Genomic DNA, 20912 nt, shown 5'->3' on the forward strand with positions numbered 1-20912 from the left:
GTCGTCCAGTTTTTATGAGACTTTAATTTTTCCCCTCGACCAGAGAGGCATTATTATTCGCTTATGGCGTGCCGTGGCGTGGTGTGGCGTGGCGTTTTCCAGTTTGAAAACTTCAAGTCATTGCGCGGGGACTGGACGAAACCTGAACCAGAGAGCTGACCGCAAAACAATCGACGAGTTGAGACCTAAACAAAAAACGCGAACGACTCTGGGACGGTTGAGTTTGTCGACCACGGAGACGGAAGCTAAAGACGGTGGCCGAAAGGTTGGGAGTGGCCCGGGGCAAGGTCTCATATCCCCGCGTCTCTTTCCCCTTGCCCAAATGACGTGGTGCGTTTTTAATCGACTGCTTAACGAGAGCAAACGCGCCAACGACACTCCGCGAGCTGCGAACCGAGAGCGTGCGAATGAGATCGATCATCGATTTGTGTCGCGAAGGTTCCTGCTGTGTTGTGATATGATTTCACACACACAGAAACGAACAAACACACGTTTACACCGGATCTCCATCGGTGGGACAACGCCCTGATTTGAAAACCTCAGGCACCCTACTGTGTTGAGAGATTTAATGGCCGGGGACTTACAAGCAGATTGGAAATATTATGACCAAAGGCTATAACATATAGGATTAGGGTGTCTATTTTCGGATATTAGATTTTATCACATTCGTACGGAACACACCCGCTTTTAATTACTTAATCTACTTGGAATGTACCTCTGATTCGAGGTTCAGAAACCGACAAAGATTAGGGATTGCACTACCACGATTAGATATTAGTCTGATACTAATTATTCGCTACGCAGATCAAGCCCAACCCACCCACTCAGACGCCTACCATAATCCATAACATTGTAGCGGTGACAATCACTCCAACGTCCGGGATCGAGAGTGATTAGCATACGCCAATATGTCGTCCACAAAGTCAAGGTAACAACAGAAAATGGTAACTTGTAACGGCGGTTCTTGTTCGAAACAAAATTCAATCAAGAATGCAGCCACCGGTTATCTGTGTCCAGTACCATGTGCTGGCCGGACCATTCCATGCCGATCCGTGGAGTTTGCAGTTGTCCTTCAATTATTTTCTCGCTCACCTCGTGTGCAAAATGCTCGCGACCCTCTCGAGCTGATAATACTAACTAGCTTCGGTTGGAAATTGCTCCCGGAGTCCTGGAGGGAGTTCTAGAACGTCTGAACCGTATGCCAAAGGTCCATTAATTACCGGTTGCTAGATCGGCTGTTAGATGAATCTAGAACTAGGCGCTAGTCCTGGACTTCCTTTTCAAGCTGGTGGAAATTAGAAATGTAAATATTTATTTTAACATACACTCGGAAGAAAAGATCCGATTCAACGGTTTCTCTTCCGCACCAGAACGGCTATGAGTTCTACCGCCGCATCGTTGGTTCTAGGAGTTTTCTGCATAATTCCGATGTTTATACCAACCGTACGCTCTGAAGGCAGTGCCTGAATCTGCCCGGCTCAAGGCTACGCGACACGGTTTGTCCATTTCGTTTCGGTCTGCGGATTCCGATCGACCTCCGCGATGGGTGACGAAAAGGGGGCCGACCTGACCGATGGTCAGCTCACAATTGCACCCCAAAAGAGGGAGGGGCGGATCGGTCGGTGCAAACGGAATACCGTAAATTCAAATAATCATCTACCGCTTTCCGTTAGGTTTCTTCTTGTTAACATTCTCTGGGCCACCGGATTCGATCTTCGATCGAGCTGCCCAACCGATGGAGAGAAATGTCCGGAAGAAGGTGTAGGTACCCCGATCTGTGACTCATTAGCACACTTGTTACTCGGTGCATAAGTGCATCGCGACACGGACGGGCAGAGTTGGCAGGTTGGGTGATGTCGTTGGCATGGAAATGGCGTTGCATAAATTACATAAACCGTCTGAAGAGGATGCGGACGGCGATAGCGTTTATTCGTAGTGCAATCTACTAACGGTTTGTTTTTTACAATGGGTCACAATTACGAGCCAGGAGAACACAAACAATTTGTATCTGTTCTGCTGCTCCGTCTAGAACTTTGCAATAGAAAACCACGGGACTAACCTTCCCTTTCGATGGATCAGTCAAATAGTTTGGAATAAAACCGGGCGTGCTCTTAGATGTTGCGATGGAAGGAAAACATTTAGGCCAGGCCAATCGAACCCTTTCAAAAAACCCTCCCGGTTTCCTCCTTTCCCCCCCTATTGCGACCTCCACGACATTGGCAATTTGTTCCAAATGTCAGCGAAGTGTGAAACCATGTTCCGAAAATGTTCTTCGCCAGTCGCCACGTTCATCCGATGCAAAAAGAACCGCATGCGGTTATGCAAGTCACCAGACATTGGGGATTTTTGCAAGCAAACGGCAGACCCGCTTTCGGCAACAGCACTCCCTGGTGTTGGTGTTGGGTTCGTCGTCAACGCCTCCATGAAACGCCGGCGGCATCGACACACTACGAGGCGGCCTAACCCTCTTTCCTCCGATCCGATGCTGATCGTCCTAGTTCTGTCGAAATGCGGTCGAACTGGGTTCCCTCTAATCGCGCGTCGTCTTGCATACGCTGACCGAATGCTGCGTACATTACCAACACCCGTCGTGCCCGTGCAAAGTGCTCCAAAAACAGACCAAGCGCCCAACCCTTTGCCGCTCGAAGGGAACGAAAGACTTCAATGCGAGTTGAAACCACGAACCCGTTAAGGCGCCCGCTACTTGAAACCCTTTCGGTGCACCAATTTCGCGAGCAGCACTTGTGTGTATGGAAGTGTTTGTGTGTTTCTGGTTTGCGGTGAAAGTGAATTGCAAACCACAAGTAAAAAAAAAACCCTTGGAGAGGTCCAGCACGTGGCCCTCTGCGCGCACTCGATACGAATGTCGTAACGGGTTTCGAGCTACTTTCAGGAGTGATTCATGTATGCCATTCTAAGTACCGGCCAACCACACCGGGCACCAGCGGTGTGGAGCGTAAATACTTGTAAATAAAGAAACTAGACCACCGCAAATACACGCGCAAATACGAATTGCGCGATTGCACAATCACCGGTACCGTGCAGGACCTATATAGAATTGCCTTGCCCCTCGCCTTTCCATCGAAGGCGAAGGGTTTCCAGTTTCGTTTTCGGACACTCTCGACACCCTCGACATGGAACTCAACCATGGGCATTGCACGCTGTTGCGGTTGAGGTTTCAGTTGGTTGGCATCAAAACATTTCGCAAAACCGCGCTTAGAAGCGCATTCTCAATTGTTGAACAAAACATGAAACACTTTTCAACCAAATGTCCGAGACATGCTCGGATCATAAACGAAAACTGTTCTAAACGTTGCCCATTTATCGTACCAGCTCTCTCGAAGGACAGAGATCGATTGTGGGTGATGCAAAACATGCCTCCTCGGTGTGCCGACGCTCGCGAAAAGCGACATGAAACAAGTATTGAAAAGGCTATCTGTCGTACGTTGAGTGATCGGTGTCGTGCAGTATGATGCAATGCAACCCCACGGAACAGGGATTGGTAAAACTACATTTATGTGCACTCCTCTTCAAACCCATTTTGATAGGATAAATCTTCTTTTTTTTCCTGTACTGTGCTCACTTGTCTGCTCCGAACCTCTTCACTAATCAATTTGATTTTTCTCCTTCTTTTCAGAATTGGCCTTTGCGGCTTTGACAATCCGATGCGCGATCACAAAACCGAAGAAGTCAAACGGCACGTAGGACAGGTAAGACAGAAATCCTTTCACTCCAAGTGCGATCATCGCCTCTTCAACAGATGTCGGCGAGTGATGGGTCGGCGACTCCGAAATAGTTTAACGCCAAGGTTCTCAGTGTTCTTTTTCTTTGAGCTAAATGTCATGAGCAAAGTGATGTCTTCAGCGAAAGGAAGCTCCGAATCCAAAATCCGTGCTGATTTGACGAAATCTACCGCAAGCCAAGTGTCTGCCAGGGGGAGGCTTCTGCTAATAAAGTAATAACTATGGCTCACCCTAAGCGGGGGGTGGAACGCCTCCTCGGGAAGCCTTCGAACAGAAACGATCATCGACGGGCAAGTGAGCAAATACTTCCGAACATTAGAGCACGTCGGCTCATCTTCGCTTGGCGACCAGACACACGATTCATAAAGATCACCTAGATCGATCACGACCGACTGCGTACAAGCTGCACATCTTCCGTCTCGCGTCACCCTCCACCCCCAAATACACCCCGATCGAAGAAGTGGAAAGATCATTCGATGATCTTTAACGAAATATCAAGGCTACCAGCCGGCGCTGCTAGCTCCGGATGTGCTGCGGACACCTAAATTACGACCGAGGATGGTTCGCCCGTCGAGTCGGTCGGGCTTTCGGCCAAGTTCTGCCAAGTCTGCGCCGGGCACCTTTCCTCACGCCCATCGAACCTGCGTGGAAGGTCAACCGGTGCCGGACATGCCCCGGGTGCATTTCCGGACGATCGCTTTTCATCCAGCCCCCGGGGTTTTTTTTGCCTGATCCGTGATGATAAATTTCACTTTGCGATACGATACGTGCCGGAAGATTTGTGTGCAGGGCACGAACGTCAAAAGGGCTCCAAGACCAAGACTTGCTGGATATCGATCGATTTATTGTCAGTTTGTTGAATGGACCAGCTCTTTCTCCCCATAAAACCTGATCGAATCGGAATATTGAATCACGTCCCAAGCAAAATATTCAATTTGTATTGTTGTGCTTCCTAGTTGCCCTTAGATATTTAATTTGATTTTTCGAACTAATTTCTTAGTTATGTTGTTAGTAAACACGAAAAAGAAGTACGTTCTCTTTTCTTTATTTTGTATTCAATTTTTACGAATTTATCAATCTTTTCTTACACAAAAATTCCTGCACTTCAAAATACAAAATCTGAAAAATTATCTTCTCGCAAGCAACAGACATAACTCCACAGGGACACGTTGGAATGGCTCATCCATTTCAACCACGCACGTACACACTGTCACAGATGAGGCAGTTTTATGGCTAGTTTTACCGCTTCGCATTAATGTTAACAAAATATGGTAAACACAAGTTGTTCACGCTTGTTAAAGCCATCAGAAACTGACGGTACAACATTAAAGGGGTGCAAAAAAAAAACACACACACACCATGGCTTCTCGGCACGCCACCACCACCACCACCATTGTCCCCAAACAAACAAACAAACAAATGAGTACCGTGCCAGATTGTGGCAGCGAAGAAAATCTTGTAATCATCTGGTCCGGAGCTGGCGCTTCTTCACGGTGGGCCTCGCGAAGAAGTCATAAAACATTCGCACTCATAGTAAAAAAAGAAACCATCCCCCCTTCCCATCGAGAGGCGCTCTACCGCAGCCAAGAATCGGCGCGAACGTATGGACAGAATTTATGCGATTTGTCCGAACCGATGCGTCGTCCAACAAAACGGACCTTCGGGTGGCCATCGATCATTGCGGAACCCACCGTGACAACTCCCTTCTCGCTGAGCGTTCTTCTTCTTCAGAGCTTGCTCTAGAAAAGCGGACATCGGGAAGATCGCGTTCACTTTCCGCCAACTGGAGGACGGCTTAAGCGATCGTGATGAACTTGTTCGGCGACACTTACGTTGCTCGAACTTATCCTTCCGTCAACGACGGCGAAGATGATGATGATGATGATGATGGTGTTGCTTCTCGGACGCCTTTCGAGACGCAGCTGTGTGCGATCCTCTGAAGGGAAGCTGGCGAGAGGCCGTTTCAAGGCCGTCAATTGATATTTAGCGGACCGCCGGGCATTCTGAACGGTCGTTAAATTCGAACCGGAGGTTTCCTGCAGCGGGGAAGCAGCAGCAGATCACCGGTGGAGTGCCTTTTGCGCGCACATGACAATTTTAGTGCGCTTCTCTCGGTCATTATGTAGCTCCTCCACTGCGCTGGACACGAGCTGCTGAAGCCTGGTAAAGGTCTTGAAGCATGAGCAAGAGCAAGGTTAAGGGGGCTAGGGTCGCCCGAGGCTGCAAATAGCGAACCTACTTATTCGATGCTCAGATGTACGACCAGATCAATACTGTACCGATTTCTCGACCAAGCAACAGAACGCATGTTATTATTGATTGATGATTGTCGATGAAGAGAAACATGGTTCAGTCCGAGCTACTGGTTGTACACATTCCTTTTAAAAGATTCTTAGCTATTAATCACGAGCTTATCGAAAGGCATTAGTACAACAAGTCCAGTTCCTCGGGGAGATGGTGTTCGTGTGGCCTAATTGTATCACACCTCAAGCCCGATGTAAACTCTGGAGGAGGACAGAGCACAATACCTTACCTTGCAACACTTGCATATCATCGTGCAATCCGGATCCGCCAGCACAGGAGGAAACGCATCGTGATGATTGCAGATTTCCGGGTACGACGAGTAATTCGACGCCCTTTTCCAAGGCATGAGGTACCCGTACAAGGAAACCTGCCTGCCATATGGCTAATTGGAGTAATGCATGCCTGTGCGGACGCTAAAAGTATGGCTCGGATGGAGGGTGATCAATGGCATTTTACCGTGAGTGTCATAGGCACAGTGTCCGGTTTAATAATGACCGCTGTCAGATCTCTTGGGATGCAGATGACATGGAACCTCTGGCGACGTCAGCTAGTTCTGAACGCCGGCGAACTTCTTCCAGTAGATCCGGGTACTGACGACCGTCTCTTTGTCGCTTTGCAGGGTGTAAAGATCAAGATGGACGACGCAGGGAACATTCTCATCAGACGCTACTCGAAGAGCAACGTGTACGTGAAGAGCACGGCCAACCAACCGAACGAAGAGACGGCCATCGGAGCGGACATCCTCAAGCTGCCCGGCCAGGCGATAGAGAGTGAGAAGATCGTGAAGGTAAGTGTGCGCCACATGATTCAACTTTGACACCTGCTTGGTCACCTACAATTCCACCGATCCGTTCTTCAACAGCTGTTCGACATGAAGAAGTTCCAGTCCAATGTGAACCGCGAGCTGCGCCGTGCCTATCCGGACCGCAGACGGCTCGAGACGCAGTGTCTGTCGGCGATCGCGTTCGTCAAGTCGGAGAACGACATCCTGGACTGCCCGGTCTGGGTGCTGATCATCAATGTGGTTGCAATGGATATGCTGAAGAGTAAACTACCTCCCGGTAAGTACCAGAAGTACATCTCTGATAGATGTCAATGATGAAACGCGTATGTCTTTGCAATAAATGTGTCAGCTCTTTGGCGACGCTAAGAAGGACTCGCTGTCTGCAAGCGTAAGCAGATAAGAACTGTTCCATTGCTGCGAATGATTGTCAACTGATTGATGAAATTATGAGGCACTGCCTTCGTGCACAGCTTGACATTTAATGTTGCAACGAACACAGGGACGATTGGTTAAGAATTTTTTGACATTCACCTTCCCTTGATATTTTACCGCTGGAGCTGTGCACATACAACAGCTCACAAAGTTCATTGTTTGCAGCCCATAATTTAGAATGCCGCAAAAAGCGTTGAAGGGAAAGTCTCGCCGAAGAAACACTTCACAACCGCCACCAATCCCCCCGCATAGCTGGGGCCGACGCTTCCCAGACTTTCGATGACCGATAAGCTCCATCATAACGAAACAAATGTCAGTTCATTGCGCAAACTGAACGGCAAAACACTACGGCACGAGACGGCAAATTCATTTACTTACCATCCGCTCCGGTAAGACCGCCACAGTCGTGTAAAATGGTTCCATTCTGCAACGCCAGAGATGACGGTTTTGGTGGGACCGTTTTGCATACAATTGGAAACCGATCCCGAGGAGCATATTAGCTCCACAGGATCAAGTGCTCGGACCGACTGCTTCCTTTAAGGAAGCCGAACCACATCGTGCAACGAGCTGTGGAGCGTGTTGTCACTTAATTTTTATGGAAATTAGCCAGAAGTCCTGCACATTTTCCTGAAGAAAGGAAAAATGGCGATCCGCTCTCTTCGGCGCTGTTCCATTGTGTGGTCCAATTGATTGTCCCGATAGCAACAACCCGAACATCAATGGAAAGTGCATGTGCAGTTGGGTTTTGTTCGTTTATCCACCCCCCCGATCGGTGGACTGGCTCATGAAAAGTCCAGATTTAGTGCCAGCAGCGATGGTACGACGCCACAATTTGACAGACGCAACAAAGCGTACCGGCAGAAAGGAAGTGGCAAGTGGTTTTATTTTCTATGCAAATGTTTAATAACAACAAGCTGGCACACAAATTTGTATCATGCCATTTATGCACTTACAATTTCTATTATGTGCATGTTTCGGTGTGTTTGGCCTGTGTTGTTTTTGAAGAGGTAAAACGTAATATCATCCCATTCATCTGTTTTCATCAAATATGCTCAAGAAATGTTCTTCAGGATAAATAAAAGTCTACGTGAACTGAAATAGTACACATTTAAATTCAACGAAACATTCATATTGAGCCGCAGTACAGTTTTTCCTTAGAACACAACAAAGCGTGAGAGTTTATTTTCATTGACTACATTATGAAGGTATCGTGATCAAGCATGTAATAAAAGATGGTACAAATTATGATTAAAAAAAGGTATATGAGCAAGGAATTGTTCTGTTATGCCTCGTAAAGATCATCCTCTATGCTCCGCGATATGTTTTATCTATCAAAACAAAACATTTTTAAATAGTCCATTGAGACAAAGTCCATCACAAAGAGTTTTTCCGGAACACACAGAAAAACTGGGAGGAAACCCAATTCATCCCATGACCTGCATCGAGAATGGTTTCGCCCCCGACGCTAGATAACTGTACAAGAAGTTAATTTTGTCGGAACCCACCCTTCGCTAACGATCGTTGTTGTCAATTGTGTTTTCCAAGCGCGAAGGCGAACATTGCTGTTCACTGCACGGCCGGTATGTTGCGGTAAGATTTTCCCCCTGTGAAGAGGAAGTCGCAAAGAATCTCGTTCACCCAGCCCAGCAGCCGACACAATTAATTTTCGAAATGTTCTATCGCTCGGCCGATCGGACAGCTGTTGTGTCACCACCGTTGTGTTCTTGCCGGAAACCTCGAAATGCTGGAACATGCTCGGGCTGTATGGCCAGTTTTCCCATCCTCCACCAGTACAGTAGGTCAGCGAAAACTGTCGCCTAAGGGGGTGTCTTTTAACCTTTTCAACGGTTTATTAAAACAATTGCGTTATCGAGGCACGAGATTCGCGACCGAGTGGGGAAAAACCGATAGAGAAACAGAACGAAGATCGCTTGCACCACCATTCAACTTCGATGCCGGCCGGTCTGTTGTCCTCCGTTAGAAGCCGTTAGAACACAAGTTCTCAAACTGGTGAGCCGTAAGGGAAGCTGAAGCAATATTTTGTCACTGGAACAATAGCCACACGTTCCAGATATATTTTACCACCACGAATGATCTCGCCGTGTCTGTTCAAAACCCAAACAAAAAAAAAAGGGTAGAAGAAAATGCTTCCTAGGAAGAAAATCAAACATGAAAAGAACATTTAGCAGTACGCTTCCTCGCGCCGGAGGAAGATAATCGTCGGTCGCTGGGCCATTATGAATTATTGTCACGTTCGTTCGGTAGTTTCGGTTGAAACCGGCGGAAACCGCAGGAAACGGGGACGATGCCAGCGTCTTCAGCACAACACACTTACTTTACTTGCGCGCCGAGGGCGAGGGGAACGATGTTTCACAAATGGAATGTCAAACGGTGGAGAATTTTCGGTGGATTCCCAACCCAGAAGGGGTGTTTCAAGGCGGAGTTCTCGAACCACTTACCGGGTAGGGTAAATAAATCACGATCGCAATTGTTTACAGCCCATGCCACTGTTGATGCTGGTGACTTTTCCTTTGCCGTTCGGGAAAATATTAACCCGGAAAGAAGGACACACTTTGGGCTGACCTACCGACGGTCGCAAGAATTGGGTTTGTTTGACTTTGGAACTAAACCCCGCGAGCGAGTAAGCATTGACTGCCGTTTGGCTAAAGTAAATTCAGCCCATTCCTGTTGCAGAAGAAATGAGGAAAGCAAAAATCATTAATATTCAAAGCTTATTGGGTGGACACTGGTCACGGTCAGTTGAAACATGTCGTTGACTCCGCGTCAACGGAAACAAGTCTCTTCACCGAAAACAAACCTCATCCACGAAATTAACATTCTTCCATGTTTTCGTGCTAAAATACAGAAAAATGTCCCCGCCAATGAGTTATTTCGCAAATAAAACACTTGCCTACTGGAAAACATGCGGCAGCACTCGGTTTCCTGGCCCAACGAGGCATTTTTCCACGCAGGAAACGAATGAGAAAAAGATTGAAATTGTTTGCATTCCGGAATGCCGATAATATTGGAAGGAAATTAAAATGCCTTGTCATGTGCATCGGAGGTTTTTCGGGGTCCGGTTTGTCTAACGAAACATGACTCTTCACTGACCGAATGCAATGCGCAACCGTGAAATTGGAATCAAGTGGAAATGACAGAGCCCTAACCAGAGATCGACGAACTCTGTTCGGAACACTTTTTTTTACTTCTTGACAAACCTTTGACGAACGAACGAACGAACGTTAATGTGGCATAAACCGTTACTCACGTGCTGCGTAAACCTCTCTCTCAAGTTGGTCACTTTATGATCTGTTGACTGTACACATGGAGGTTCAAATGTTTACCTCCTTTTCGTGACGGTTTCAAACCTACGGTGAGTTTTTTACTGTTAATTTGTTTATCGTCAAGGGGGTCCGATTTCTGTTAAACGTTGTGATATGCTCCACAAAAACCCTCCCAAGCAATGGCGGCAAGATGAATCAGTTCACTTATTATGTAAAACATTAGGTTACGAATATAAGTATTGAACTAAAAAAAATGTCTACTGTAGGTTATAAGAAAATTTGTTGTAAGAACGACTTTACCTCATATATTTGAATCATTTATACTCGACCAGTGAACCAAACGCAACCGTAACAATAATTAATCTCGTAGCCTTTTTCCTTCCCCCTGCGCGCCTGCCGTCCTCCATCTACGGTGCAGTTCAACGTCCGGTTGACATTAAGAACCGTCCAAGAATCCCCATCCCGGACGAAGATCCGTACAGTGTGGCCGGCAACGGTGGCGGCAGCTCCGGTAGTTCCGGTTTCGGGGCCAGCGGGTCCGGTCTGGTTGCGGCGAGCCGCGAGCACTTGATCCAGCAGCCGCAACCGATGGGCGGCCAGCGGCGCAGCGAGAAACCGCCGAAACTACCTCCACGGGACAATCTGTACGCGACGCACGAAATTGGCAAGGTAGGTTCGGTGGTCCAACGCAATAAGGAGATTTTTAATTCAAGTTTTCTGATCTCTCCAGCCGGATTATGATGACATCGAGGATGAAAACCGCGTCAAGCTACAGCGAGGCAAATCAGATAAGGGCAAAGATAATAAGAAATACGGTAAGATACTAAGACACTCTGACAAACCAAAGTTCTAACATATCCTTTTCTCTTCAGATGATCCGTACTACTGTGGACTGCGGGCCCGAGTGCCGAACTTTGTGAAGTCGTCCAAGTCGGCGAAGGAGAACAACAACAACGGCCCGAACGCGGCCGTCGGTGGTGGCAGCAAGGAAACGGTGGCCTCGAAGCGCCTCTCGATCGCGCACCTGCAGCACCCGGCGTCGCTGCAGTCGCTGCACCAGCTGCACCAGATGCACCCCCATCACAACCTGATGGCCGCCCACCAGCACCACCAGCAGCTGATGTGGCACGCCCGGAGCTACGAGAGTGGCATTGGTGAATATTCCACCAACATGACTAACATCACGCTTATTCACTACCATTGCCTATAACTCGCTTGCATTCGCTTGGCTATCATTTACGATATTCACAGTTTCTGGCACTTTCTGCAACGTTAATTGTTTAAGTTTCATCTTCTATCGCAATTTTATAAATCAGTAGACCCAACTTGTTTTAAAATGCTACTGACACCAAATTTATGATCATTCCTGGCCGATCATATTTCATATGAAGACGTACTATATTTCTTTTAGTATCTTACTAGAATATCATCAGTCTTCGTTGGGATCTACTGCCTTGATCGCGTTTTATTATTCTAATCTTAATGAAACACCTTTACTAGCACTTCGTTTTGCACATCATCACAACATCTTTGATGCACTAGAAACTCTCATTCCTTGCACCTTGAATCGTCTTCCACTCACCTTCATTCTTAACCGCTTGCTAGCTAACTCGGGAAATCGAACCCCCCCCGCAAATCGGACTTCTAGAACTGAACCGAAACCCCCTCCCGACTCTCTTTCTCTCTCTCTCTCTGCTCCCTTCCAGATACGGACGTGGTCGAGTCACCCTATAGTCACATGTACGGCCGCGTACCACTGCCGACCCGGGGCTACATACCGGCTCCGAGGGCCATGTACATCGGCGAGTGGGACTAATGGGACATTGACACCCATAGACACATACACCCACACGCATCGTCAAAAGTATCAAAAAACATCTTCAACCCTGGTCAAAGCATATTATACTACTTGCTTCCCTGGGACGGAGGGGAAAGTGTGAGGAGCATGAAGAAAGAAAAACCCCCAGCCGGCGAAACACTAACGACAACATACCTTTACACCCGCATCAAGAAACGACAGCGGTGTTGCGAACGCGAAACCCAGGGAACCCAGGGAACCCAGGGACAACAATCAACAATCCTCACCGGAAGGCGCATGTTTACCCGGTTTCATTTTTTCCCCGGTGTCACTTCTTTTAACTAATATTACGATTATATATTAATATTAATAATATTACGAGTATAATATCGTGGGGCGCGTACATCGCGTGCTGGACCGAAACCATGTCCGAGCAGCATGTCTACGGTAGCATTAGGCAATTTGTAAATAATTTTCAATCTCTTCAATCTGAATTCCTCCAGCGCAACGCAAAGCGAACGTTACGAAAGCGATTCTGATGGAATACGCAAAGTCTGCGATGGGGAAATGAAGTGTTCGCACACTTTTCTGCATATTCCCTTATTTGCGGCCAAATTTAAGGCACGCCCAGGTCTTCTATAGCCCCATCCTCCCTGAAAACGACTGCTAGCCAGCCATCAACAGCCCACCAGGACGCACGCATCGCGGTAACACAATAGAATCCTCCTCGAGGAGCTACCCTCCCTCCAGTGAAACGACTGAAACCGAAAACAACAAACGACTTGCAATGAAAGAAACACGACCACTGCCTTTTACCGGTCCTCCAAACCCCCCCTTCCACGTAGTTGTAGTTTTACGAGAAAAGTGAAATTAGGATATTAGATTTAAAAAAGGGAGTGAAGCCCCGGGGAACAACCCGTTTGAAGAAACTAGGCTTACATTTTCCAGTCATAGCAATTCGTACTCTCTTTTAAATGTCCAATTTTCATCATTCCTGCTGTAAATATGACTACACATATGAATGGTTAGTAAAATGACCCCGCTAGAAGGAAACGGAAAAGCCACTCTTAGGAAAACTAACGCCTCCGATGGGGGCCTCCTTTCGGTGGTGCCTTTTCACTGTCATTTAGGCCGGCTTTCTTTTTTCTCGTTTGTTCTACTGGAGCAAAACTAGCCCTTTAATGTGTGGAAAACCCGTTCGGATTAAGTTTTAACATGATCTACACTTCTACAGTGTGGTAGGGTAAAATATGCCACCATATTGTTCTTCTTTGTATTGTGTCAATTTTTGCATAATCTCACACGGTTGGGGGTGCAACGAAAGAGATACAAGTTCTTATTTTCTTTCCGCAATGAAATCCAACCGTCGTGAAAGATAATCCCGATAGAATGCTAACAAACGGTCGAATGGATGACCAAAAACTTTGTAAACTAATCGACACACGCCAACAAATGATGATATAATACTCAACGCTAACGCACGCTCACATGTACGATTCTGCAATATTTTCGCCTTCAGACTCCGAAAAGTCACAGATGCGAAAGTAAACGGAGTGAAGTTGGGTAAATTTCTTCTCTTTTACTGCATGTGTAAGAAACAGACAATCCATGTAGGAAGAAATTTGATTTAACCAAACCTTGAATGTTTCATTCGATGGATTGTCGTTTTAATCTATTTAGTTAATCGTTTCAATGGTAATTCATTCTGAAAAGCACTCAAGAATTGCCAAACAAAAAGAAAGTTAAACTTCTTCACTCCTTAACATTGTACATTTTCAACTGACGGAACGTACTTGAGTGAGCAATTAACTATGGCTCTTACGAAAAAGGACCAGTGTGGAACGGATCGCATGTCCGTCCGCGTGCGACAAGAACAACTCTTTTAAAGAAGTCGATCGAGCAAAATGACTAGCATTAGCATAGCAATGTTCTATTTAGGAAACACTGCAAACTCAAACATAAAAGTCGCAAAAACTCTCGAAGATAACGTATTAGATAGCACCGTCAATGAAGTTTAGTGAGTACTTGGGGAGGAGGGATGAGCTTCGAAATCCCCACTACGCGCAAAAGATATTGCTCCCACTGGAAATCGGTGTTGTCGATCTGAATAATCGATCATAATCTAGTTTTGTAAGACAAAAATACACTCATTTATGCGAACGAAAAAAAACACGAAACTGGCGTACTTTAGATGACCAGAATTGAAATGGAGTCTAATCATGTACCCGATAAGCAGACACGCGTTGAAAATAAAACACATTGGTGAAAGGGCTTGTTAAGAAGAAATCTTTCGGCAATCTGCAATGCAATAGAAATTCTTGAACATGTACTCAGTTAGTGCGCTAAATAGTATCGTTGGAGGGGAATGTATCCAACCTTATGAAATTAATAAAATTATATTCCCAAAACAAGCGTGAGGAATTGTGAAACAACGTTGCCTAGAAAAGGTGTATACTTGGAAGTAAAATAGAAATATTTTGACGAGGAGCATGCAACAACTATTCGACAATTTCACCGATAGTAGCAACATAGAAACGATACCATACACGGTTGAAAGTAAAACGCGCCCATAGAATGATGTAAGCAAATATCGTTTTAATTTTCTCCTCATCTTGTCTAAATGTTCTGGATTTTTGAAATAAAAAACTATTCTTATCATCATGTGCTGTGTGTTTTCAATGTTTTAAAGATATTGAGCATTATATTGTTTTTAAATCAAGTTTTCTACATTCTGAAATGACCACGTGCGTTGTGCATGAGTTTCAACATGAAAGCATTTGATCCCTTAGTGTAAACGCATAACCGGCTTCAAATGAAGTCCTAACCACAATTGTTGTTTACAAACAGATTGCAGCAGGCATTGGTTTTTAGTTATTTTCAAAACGCGTCACGAACAGACTTGCAAACCGAGGCTAAATGGTGGAATACTGTTTGCTAGACGTTGGAATTCGCCCAAAAGTGAACGCCGAGGAAGAAAACTGGGATGAAATCATTCCAATCAAGCCGTACGAACCATCCGCTACCTCGTCGCCCATTCGGTTTAGCTACCAGCGCGTATCCTACCACAGCCTGGTAGATCCTGCGGTGGACATAAAATCGCTCATTCGAGATGTATCCAGAGTGCCGGAGTATCGGTTGTGCGAGCGGACCAACTTTTGGGACAGTTCTTCGGTTATTCTCGGTGTTTTCCTACGTATGCCTCAAAATGGAGAAAGCTTCGACTATGGATGCTTCGCGCAGCGCCAAAGGTTGATTCAGCTTCTGTTCACCGAAACTGAGCGTCGTTGTTTCATAGAAGATGAATTAAGCAAAACCACCACGGTTGAAGATGGGTCAGAGTTAACCATAGCGCAGTTCTACGAGCAGCTTCGAATGAGGCACCGCGAACGACAACCACCTGCTGAGAATAGTACGTTACCTGAAACCATCGAACACCGAGCGCTCCGGCCACAGCTGCGACCCTACCAACAGCAAGCCATCCGTTGGTTGATCGAGCGGGAAACCATTCCAATGACATTGCCGGCACAGTATTTGCGCCTTCATAATGCTGCAGTTCCGGAGCTTGATTTCTTTGCAGATCTGTACACCTTCGCCGTGACAGATGAAGAGCCGCACCCTATACCGATTCCCACCGGGGGCATTCTAGCGGATGAAATGGGTTTGGGAAAGACGGTAGAGATCCTCGCATTGCTTCTTTTTAACAAACATAAGATAAAGCCAAAACAGACAGGGGTAGCCATACCAAATCTCACACTAAATAAGCCGCGAAGCGGTAGGAAGCGTGCACAGTTGAAGTGTATCTGCAAGCTAAAGCATGAGAGAAAAACGATAGCATGTGAAATGTGTGGATTTCTACAGCACCACCTATGTGTGCTGAAGCATCATAATGTCGATGTTGCCAGTAACACTAATCCGTACCTCTGCCCCGAATGTTGGCGAACCGAACCGTTGGTCGAATCCGGGGCCACCATCATCGTTTCACCCGCTGCCATCAAGCACCAATGGGCAAGTGAAATCCGGAAACACATCTCGGGTCCCGGCATTCGGTTGTTCGTCTACAACGGCGTTTCAGAACCGGCCGGCTCATGGATCAGCCCTACCGAGCTCTCCTCCTACGATGTGGTGCTCACCGACTACAACGTGCTAAAGCAAGAAATATGGTTTACCAGCGAAAACACGCGCCCTTCACGCCATGAAAAGCGGTTCCTCAGTCCGGCCAGTCCTTTGACAATGATTCGCTGGTGGCGTGTGTGTCTTGACGAGGCACAAATGGTGGAGAGCATTACATCGAACGTAACCAAAATGGCAAAGGCACTCCCGTCCGTCCATCGGTGGACGGTAACGGGGACACCGATCGAGAAAACCATCAACAATTTGTATGGGCTGGTGCATTACCTCGATTATGAGCCGTACAGCAACTATCCAACCTGGAAGGTGTTTGTGTCGTGCTACCAGAAGGGAAACGCTGAACCTTTGCTCAACGCAATGGTACGCATTATGTGGCGTACGTGCAAGGCGTCCATCGTGGATCAACTTGGTATACCACCACAAACGGAAAGGGTGCACTATACCACCATGTCGGACCTGCAGAGACATTTCTACCGCACCGAGCATGCCCTGTGCGCGCAAGCATTCCACGAGAAGGCACGAAAGATCGGACGAACCCAATCGATGGCAGAAATGAACATTCCGACGTTAAACGCGCTGATGGAACCATTGCGCAAGCTCCGCCACGATTGTACCATCCCGTCGATTCTGCACGTGGCCAACACGCTGCCCACGAAGAAACTTCTTACACCGAGTGAACTGCACGAACATCTCGTCACGAACAATGTGAACGAGTGCAAGGCGCAACTACGATCGGTCGTATCGGCGATGAACGGAATTGCCGGCATTCACATCCTCCTGGAGGAGTACAACCAAGCGTTGCGTCTGTACCAGGCCAGTTTGCGCATGGCTGATGACTACAAAACCGGCACCATCACCGTGGATTCTTTGCTGCAGATTCACACGCTGCATAATCTGCTCGATCTGGTCCGTTCACATGGGCCGGCACTTGAACCGGAAAAGCTACCCGATGAGACCAAACTTCGCGAGTACGAAGAGCAATGCGCTCGGCTAGAATGGCGCTACATCGAGCAGTACGCGAGCAAGGTGCGAGCCGTCGAAACGAATCTGTTTCCTGCGATTGCAAAACTGGAGGAACTCATTTCACAATCGGAAGCATCGAAAGGACCCCGGCTTGACGGTAGCTGGTGGAGAGACATTTTTCACACCTACGACCGTGACCCCACTCGACACAGAGAGTTTCTTAACCGGCTCCTCACCGACATTCCAATTGAAAACCGCCCTAGCGCCTGGTGTGGACTCGACCTATGGCTTATGATTTGGTGGGACAAGATCACCGAACGCCGGCGAACGCTGAAGAAAGGTTTCAAAAAGCTGGAATTTTTCGTAGAAAATCTACAACCAAACCATCGGTGTTCACCGGAAGCGGTGGCTCGTATCGAGCAGCTCGTTTCAACTGCCTTTGCTTGCCATCTCGATCCGAGTCTGGCTACGGAGGATGCCGATGGAGACCAAGACGTACGATATCCGGCGCCTACCTGTCTGCTTTGCAAAGTAAAGGATAAACTGAATCAGTTGGAGGCAGTGCTGTTTCTTACCAGGCAAACACAGGCCGCGACCGGAGGCCTTTGGCAGATATCCCCCGGGGAGATGCTTTTAAAACGTATGCTTTGTACTTCTGTTGTTGACTATTTGCTGTTGTTAAACTTCACTTCATTGTGGCTAAAAGATTTCCTTATTTTTCACAGAAATATTATCGCACGTCAAACGAAGTCAGGAAGGGCTAGACAGTCGAGTATTGGAAGAAGGCGACCATTGTTTAGCGTACCTCGAACGCGTTAAGCAGGAGTTCAAGGAATATTCGCAATACTGGGTGGAAATGAACTACACCGTCGCGGCGTACGACGAGTTGAACATGTGCAAATCGCGTATGCAACTCATTACCGAAGAGCAGTTTTTTGAACTGATACGCGCAGAAAAGAAGCGCACACCGATGCAGCTGGTGTCGAGCGAATTGGCCGTCCAAATGCGAGAACTGCAGCTTACGAAGAATGAATCCGAACGTGCATTCGTGCGGCTTCAGGGTACGCTGAAGTATCTGGCATATCTTGGGCAGAAAAGCGACATCGATCCGTGTCCCATCTGCCAAGTGCCCCCATCTTCAAAATACGCCGTCCTCCAGTGTGGGCATCACTTCTGCAGCATCTGCGCCATCAACCTACTCAAGATGGCCCGAGAAAGACAGATAGTTTGCCACATTTGTCGCCATCAGCAGCATACAAAAGAGTAAGGAATCGTTAAGACAAAACTCGGCCCTAGAACCTAGTGATGATTTTCATTATATTAATCCTTTGCAGCATTCAGTACGTTACACTTATGGCCACCTCAAACCGTCATCAACAACTCGCGGTTGGAAATTATTCGGACAAAATATTTAAGATAGTTGAAACTATCCTCGACCTAAAGGACCAAGAGCCAGACGTAAAAATAGTCATCTTCTCCCACTGGGAACCGATACTGGTGAAGCTGGAAGTGGCCCTAACGGACAATAACATCACATCGAGACAAAAATCGAGTAGGTTTAAGGATAGTATAAGTGAGTTCAAAGATCCAGACCTCGGCATCACCTGCCTGTTGCTGCCACTGCGCTTCGGCTCGAAGGGACTGAATTTGACCGAAGCGACACACATTTTCCTAGTCGAACCTATACTGAATCCCGGCGAGGAGCTACAAGCAATCGGACGCATTCACCGAATCGGTCAAACACGACCAACGTTTGTCCATCGTTTCATCGTTCTCGGGACAATTGAGGAAACCATCTATGAAGCCATTCAAAAGGATAAAAGCGGTCGATGGTTAAGGAAGGATGTGACAGTTGAACAGTTGGAGGATCTTTTTTTGCTAAGCGATGAGCAAAATGAACTATAATATCGACTGGAAAGGTACGACTCTGAAAATGTTATGACAAATAAAATTGTTACTAACAGTTCTTCTGTATCGTTTATTAAACCTTAATTGGGACTTCGCTTGGGAAAGAGCTACGCAGAAAGAATGAGAAATGAAACTGAAAGGAACGTTGATGGTTTAATTACATGAACATATCGTCATAACCTGGTGGAGGTAGATGGTCATTATCCGGGCCGGGTCTGTTAAAGCGATTCATGTTTGGTCCAAACGGATCAAACCGAGGCCTTGGTTGCGGCACAGGTCCGAAGCTAAAACGAAAAAAAGATACGGTCATGACTAAATTATGTTGATAATAATTTCTTGAGGCTGACATACTTAGGAAAAGCGTTTCGAGGCCCATCCAGTAGCATTCCACCACCCAATCTTCCCAGCGGATCCAAGTCTCCGCGTCCAACCGGTATACGAGGAGGCATATAATATGGGTTTTGTTGAACTCTATTGCCTCCTGGTGGAGGAATATTGCTGGGAACACTGCTACTGGCCCCTTGCTGAGCCTCAGTTTGTGTTCCGGCAGTAGTTGGAGTCCCTCCAACAATTGGATTAAGAAGATTGTTCTTCACCAGCGATACTTGCGCATTGATATCCTTCAGAAGTGTATTGATCGAATCTCCATTGATTCCACAAACTGCCTCTTTAAGATTGAATGCAATATTCGAAACATTCAGTGTTTTGGCTTGCAACAAATTACAAATCATCGTATCCTTCGAAACTGTGCCATGTAAAATGTATAGCTCTGTGCCAATTGCATAGCGGAGGTTGTATGACTCGTGGCTTTCGTTCCATCCTTCCGGCAGCAGTTCGCTTCTTTCGATGTCGTCATTTAGGGTTTTCTAGAAGAAGCAGTGAATAGGTACGGTCACACGAGACGAACCCTGCTCGAATTTGGACGCTCGGCGAACCTTTTCTTGAATGTGTAAGTGAATCGAGCAGAGTTCGCGAACCTTTTTCGAGCAGAAAAAGTTAGCCGATTTTGGTGGATAGCACGAACCTTTGCCGCGAACCTTTTTGACGTTCCGTTCGATTTCCCCATTTGTTTACAATGCTTACTTTGATTTATTCTTACCAACTATCAATGAAACTACATCAAAGGTTCGTTACGTGTGAACGCTAAAAGGTTCGGCGAACCTCTTTTTGGCATTCGTTTGTAATAGTGTGCGAAAGGTTCGCCAGCAAAGGTTCGTCTCGTGTGACCGTACCTAATAAGATACGGCCAGAAAATCATAGGAACAACTTACATCGTCACCTACTCCGACGCAACGGAAACTGTTTTTGGTCAAAACCCAGTGCACGAATACTATCAGCAGGTCTGACTTTGTAGACACGTTTCCTTTCTCCAGCTTCCAGAGCATCTCGAGTCCATACAAATCTGGATCGGCCATTTTTGTGTATAATGTTCAAGCACCCCTCAAGTGCGACGAATTTTATAAACTTCTACGTTTTAGCGTCCGCAGACTACGAAAACTACCAAAATAGACAATCACGAATTATGACAATTTAGAATAGTTGTGCCCGGTGAAAATGAAGCGTCAATT

At 46.7% G+C, this 20912-nt stretch overlaps 3 protein-coding genes across 3 annotated transcripts in view; 2 read left to right on the forward strand and 1 right to left on the reverse strand.

The window, feature by feature from the left end:
* LOC131280954 (uncharacterized) overlaps positions 1-12363 on the forward strand; it is a 119647-nt gene extending 107284 nt beyond the window's left edge. The window contains exons 4-10 of the mRNA XM_058310200.1: positions 3638-3710; positions 6667-6834; positions 6910-7108; positions 10918-11216; positions 11278-11362; positions 11420-11701; positions 12254-12363. Of these exons, the coding sequence (XP_058166183.1) occupies positions 3638-3710; positions 6667-6834; positions 6910-7108; positions 10918-11216; positions 11278-11362; positions 11420-11701; positions 12254-12363 (1216 nt within the window). The remainder of the gene's footprint in view (positions 1-3637; positions 3711-6666; positions 6835-6909; positions 7109-10917; positions 11217-11277; positions 11363-11419; positions 11702-12253) is intronic.
* A 2898-nt stretch (positions 12364-15261) lies between these two features.
* Positions 15262-19416, forward strand: LOC131294746 (E3 ubiquitin-protein ligase SHPRH). Its single transcript, XM_058322791.1, has 3 exons — positions 15262-18076; positions 18162-18699; positions 18771-19416. Exons 1-3 carry the CDS (start codon positions 15262-15264, stop codon positions 19339-19341), a joined length of 3924 nt encoding a protein of 1307 aa, XP_058178774.1. The 3' UTR covers positions 19342-19416.
* Positions 19393-20821, reverse strand: LOC131282827 (proteasome inhibitor PI31 subunit). Its single transcript, XM_058312368.1, has 3 exons — positions 20616-20821; positions 19696-20210; positions 19393-19628 (listed from the first exon to the last, which is right to left on the reverse strand). The coding sequence occupies exons 1-3, from the start codon at positions 20757-20759 to the stop codon at positions 19502-19504; spliced, it is 786 nt and encodes a 261-aa protein (XP_058168351.1). The 5' UTR covers positions 20760-20821; the 3' UTR covers positions 19393-19501.
* Between the last annotated feature and the right edge of the window lie 91 nt (positions 20822-20912).

Source organism: Anopheles ziemanni, chromosome 2 (assembly GCF_943734765.1).
Source record: "Anopheles ziemanni chromosome 2, idAnoZiCoDA_A2_x.2, whole genome shotgun sequence".
Taxonomy (NCBI): domain Eukaryota; kingdom Metazoa; phylum Arthropoda; class Insecta; order Diptera; family Culicidae; genus Anopheles; species Anopheles ziemanni.

Bases quoted from the DNA above. Each gene is read 5' to 3' on its own strand.
- LOC131294746 (XM_058322791.1), top strand. From the start codon at position 15,262: ATGGTGGAATACTGTTTGCTAGACGTTGGAATTCGCCCAAAAGTGAAC. The intron at 18,077-18,161 runs GTATGCTTTGTA...TATTTTTCACAG, and splicing joins CGGGGAGATGCTTTTAAAAC to AAATATTATCGCACGTCAAA. The intron at 18,700-18,770 runs GTAAGGAATCGT...AATCCTTTGCAG, and splicing joins CATCAGCAGCATACAAAAGA to CATTCAGTACGTTACACTTA.
- LOC131282827 (XM_058312368.1), bottom strand. From the start codon at position 20,759: ATGGCCGATCCAGATTTGTATGGACTCGAGATGCTCTGGAAGCTGGAG. The intron at 20,211-20,615 runs GTAAGTTGTTCC...TGCTTCTTCTAG, and splicing joins GCGTCGGAGTAGGTGACGAT to AAAACCCTAAATGACGACAT. The intron at 19,629-19,695 runs GTATGTCAGCCT...TTTTCGTTTTAG, and splicing joins CCTCGAAACGCTTTTCCTAA to CTTCGGACCTGTGCCGCAAC.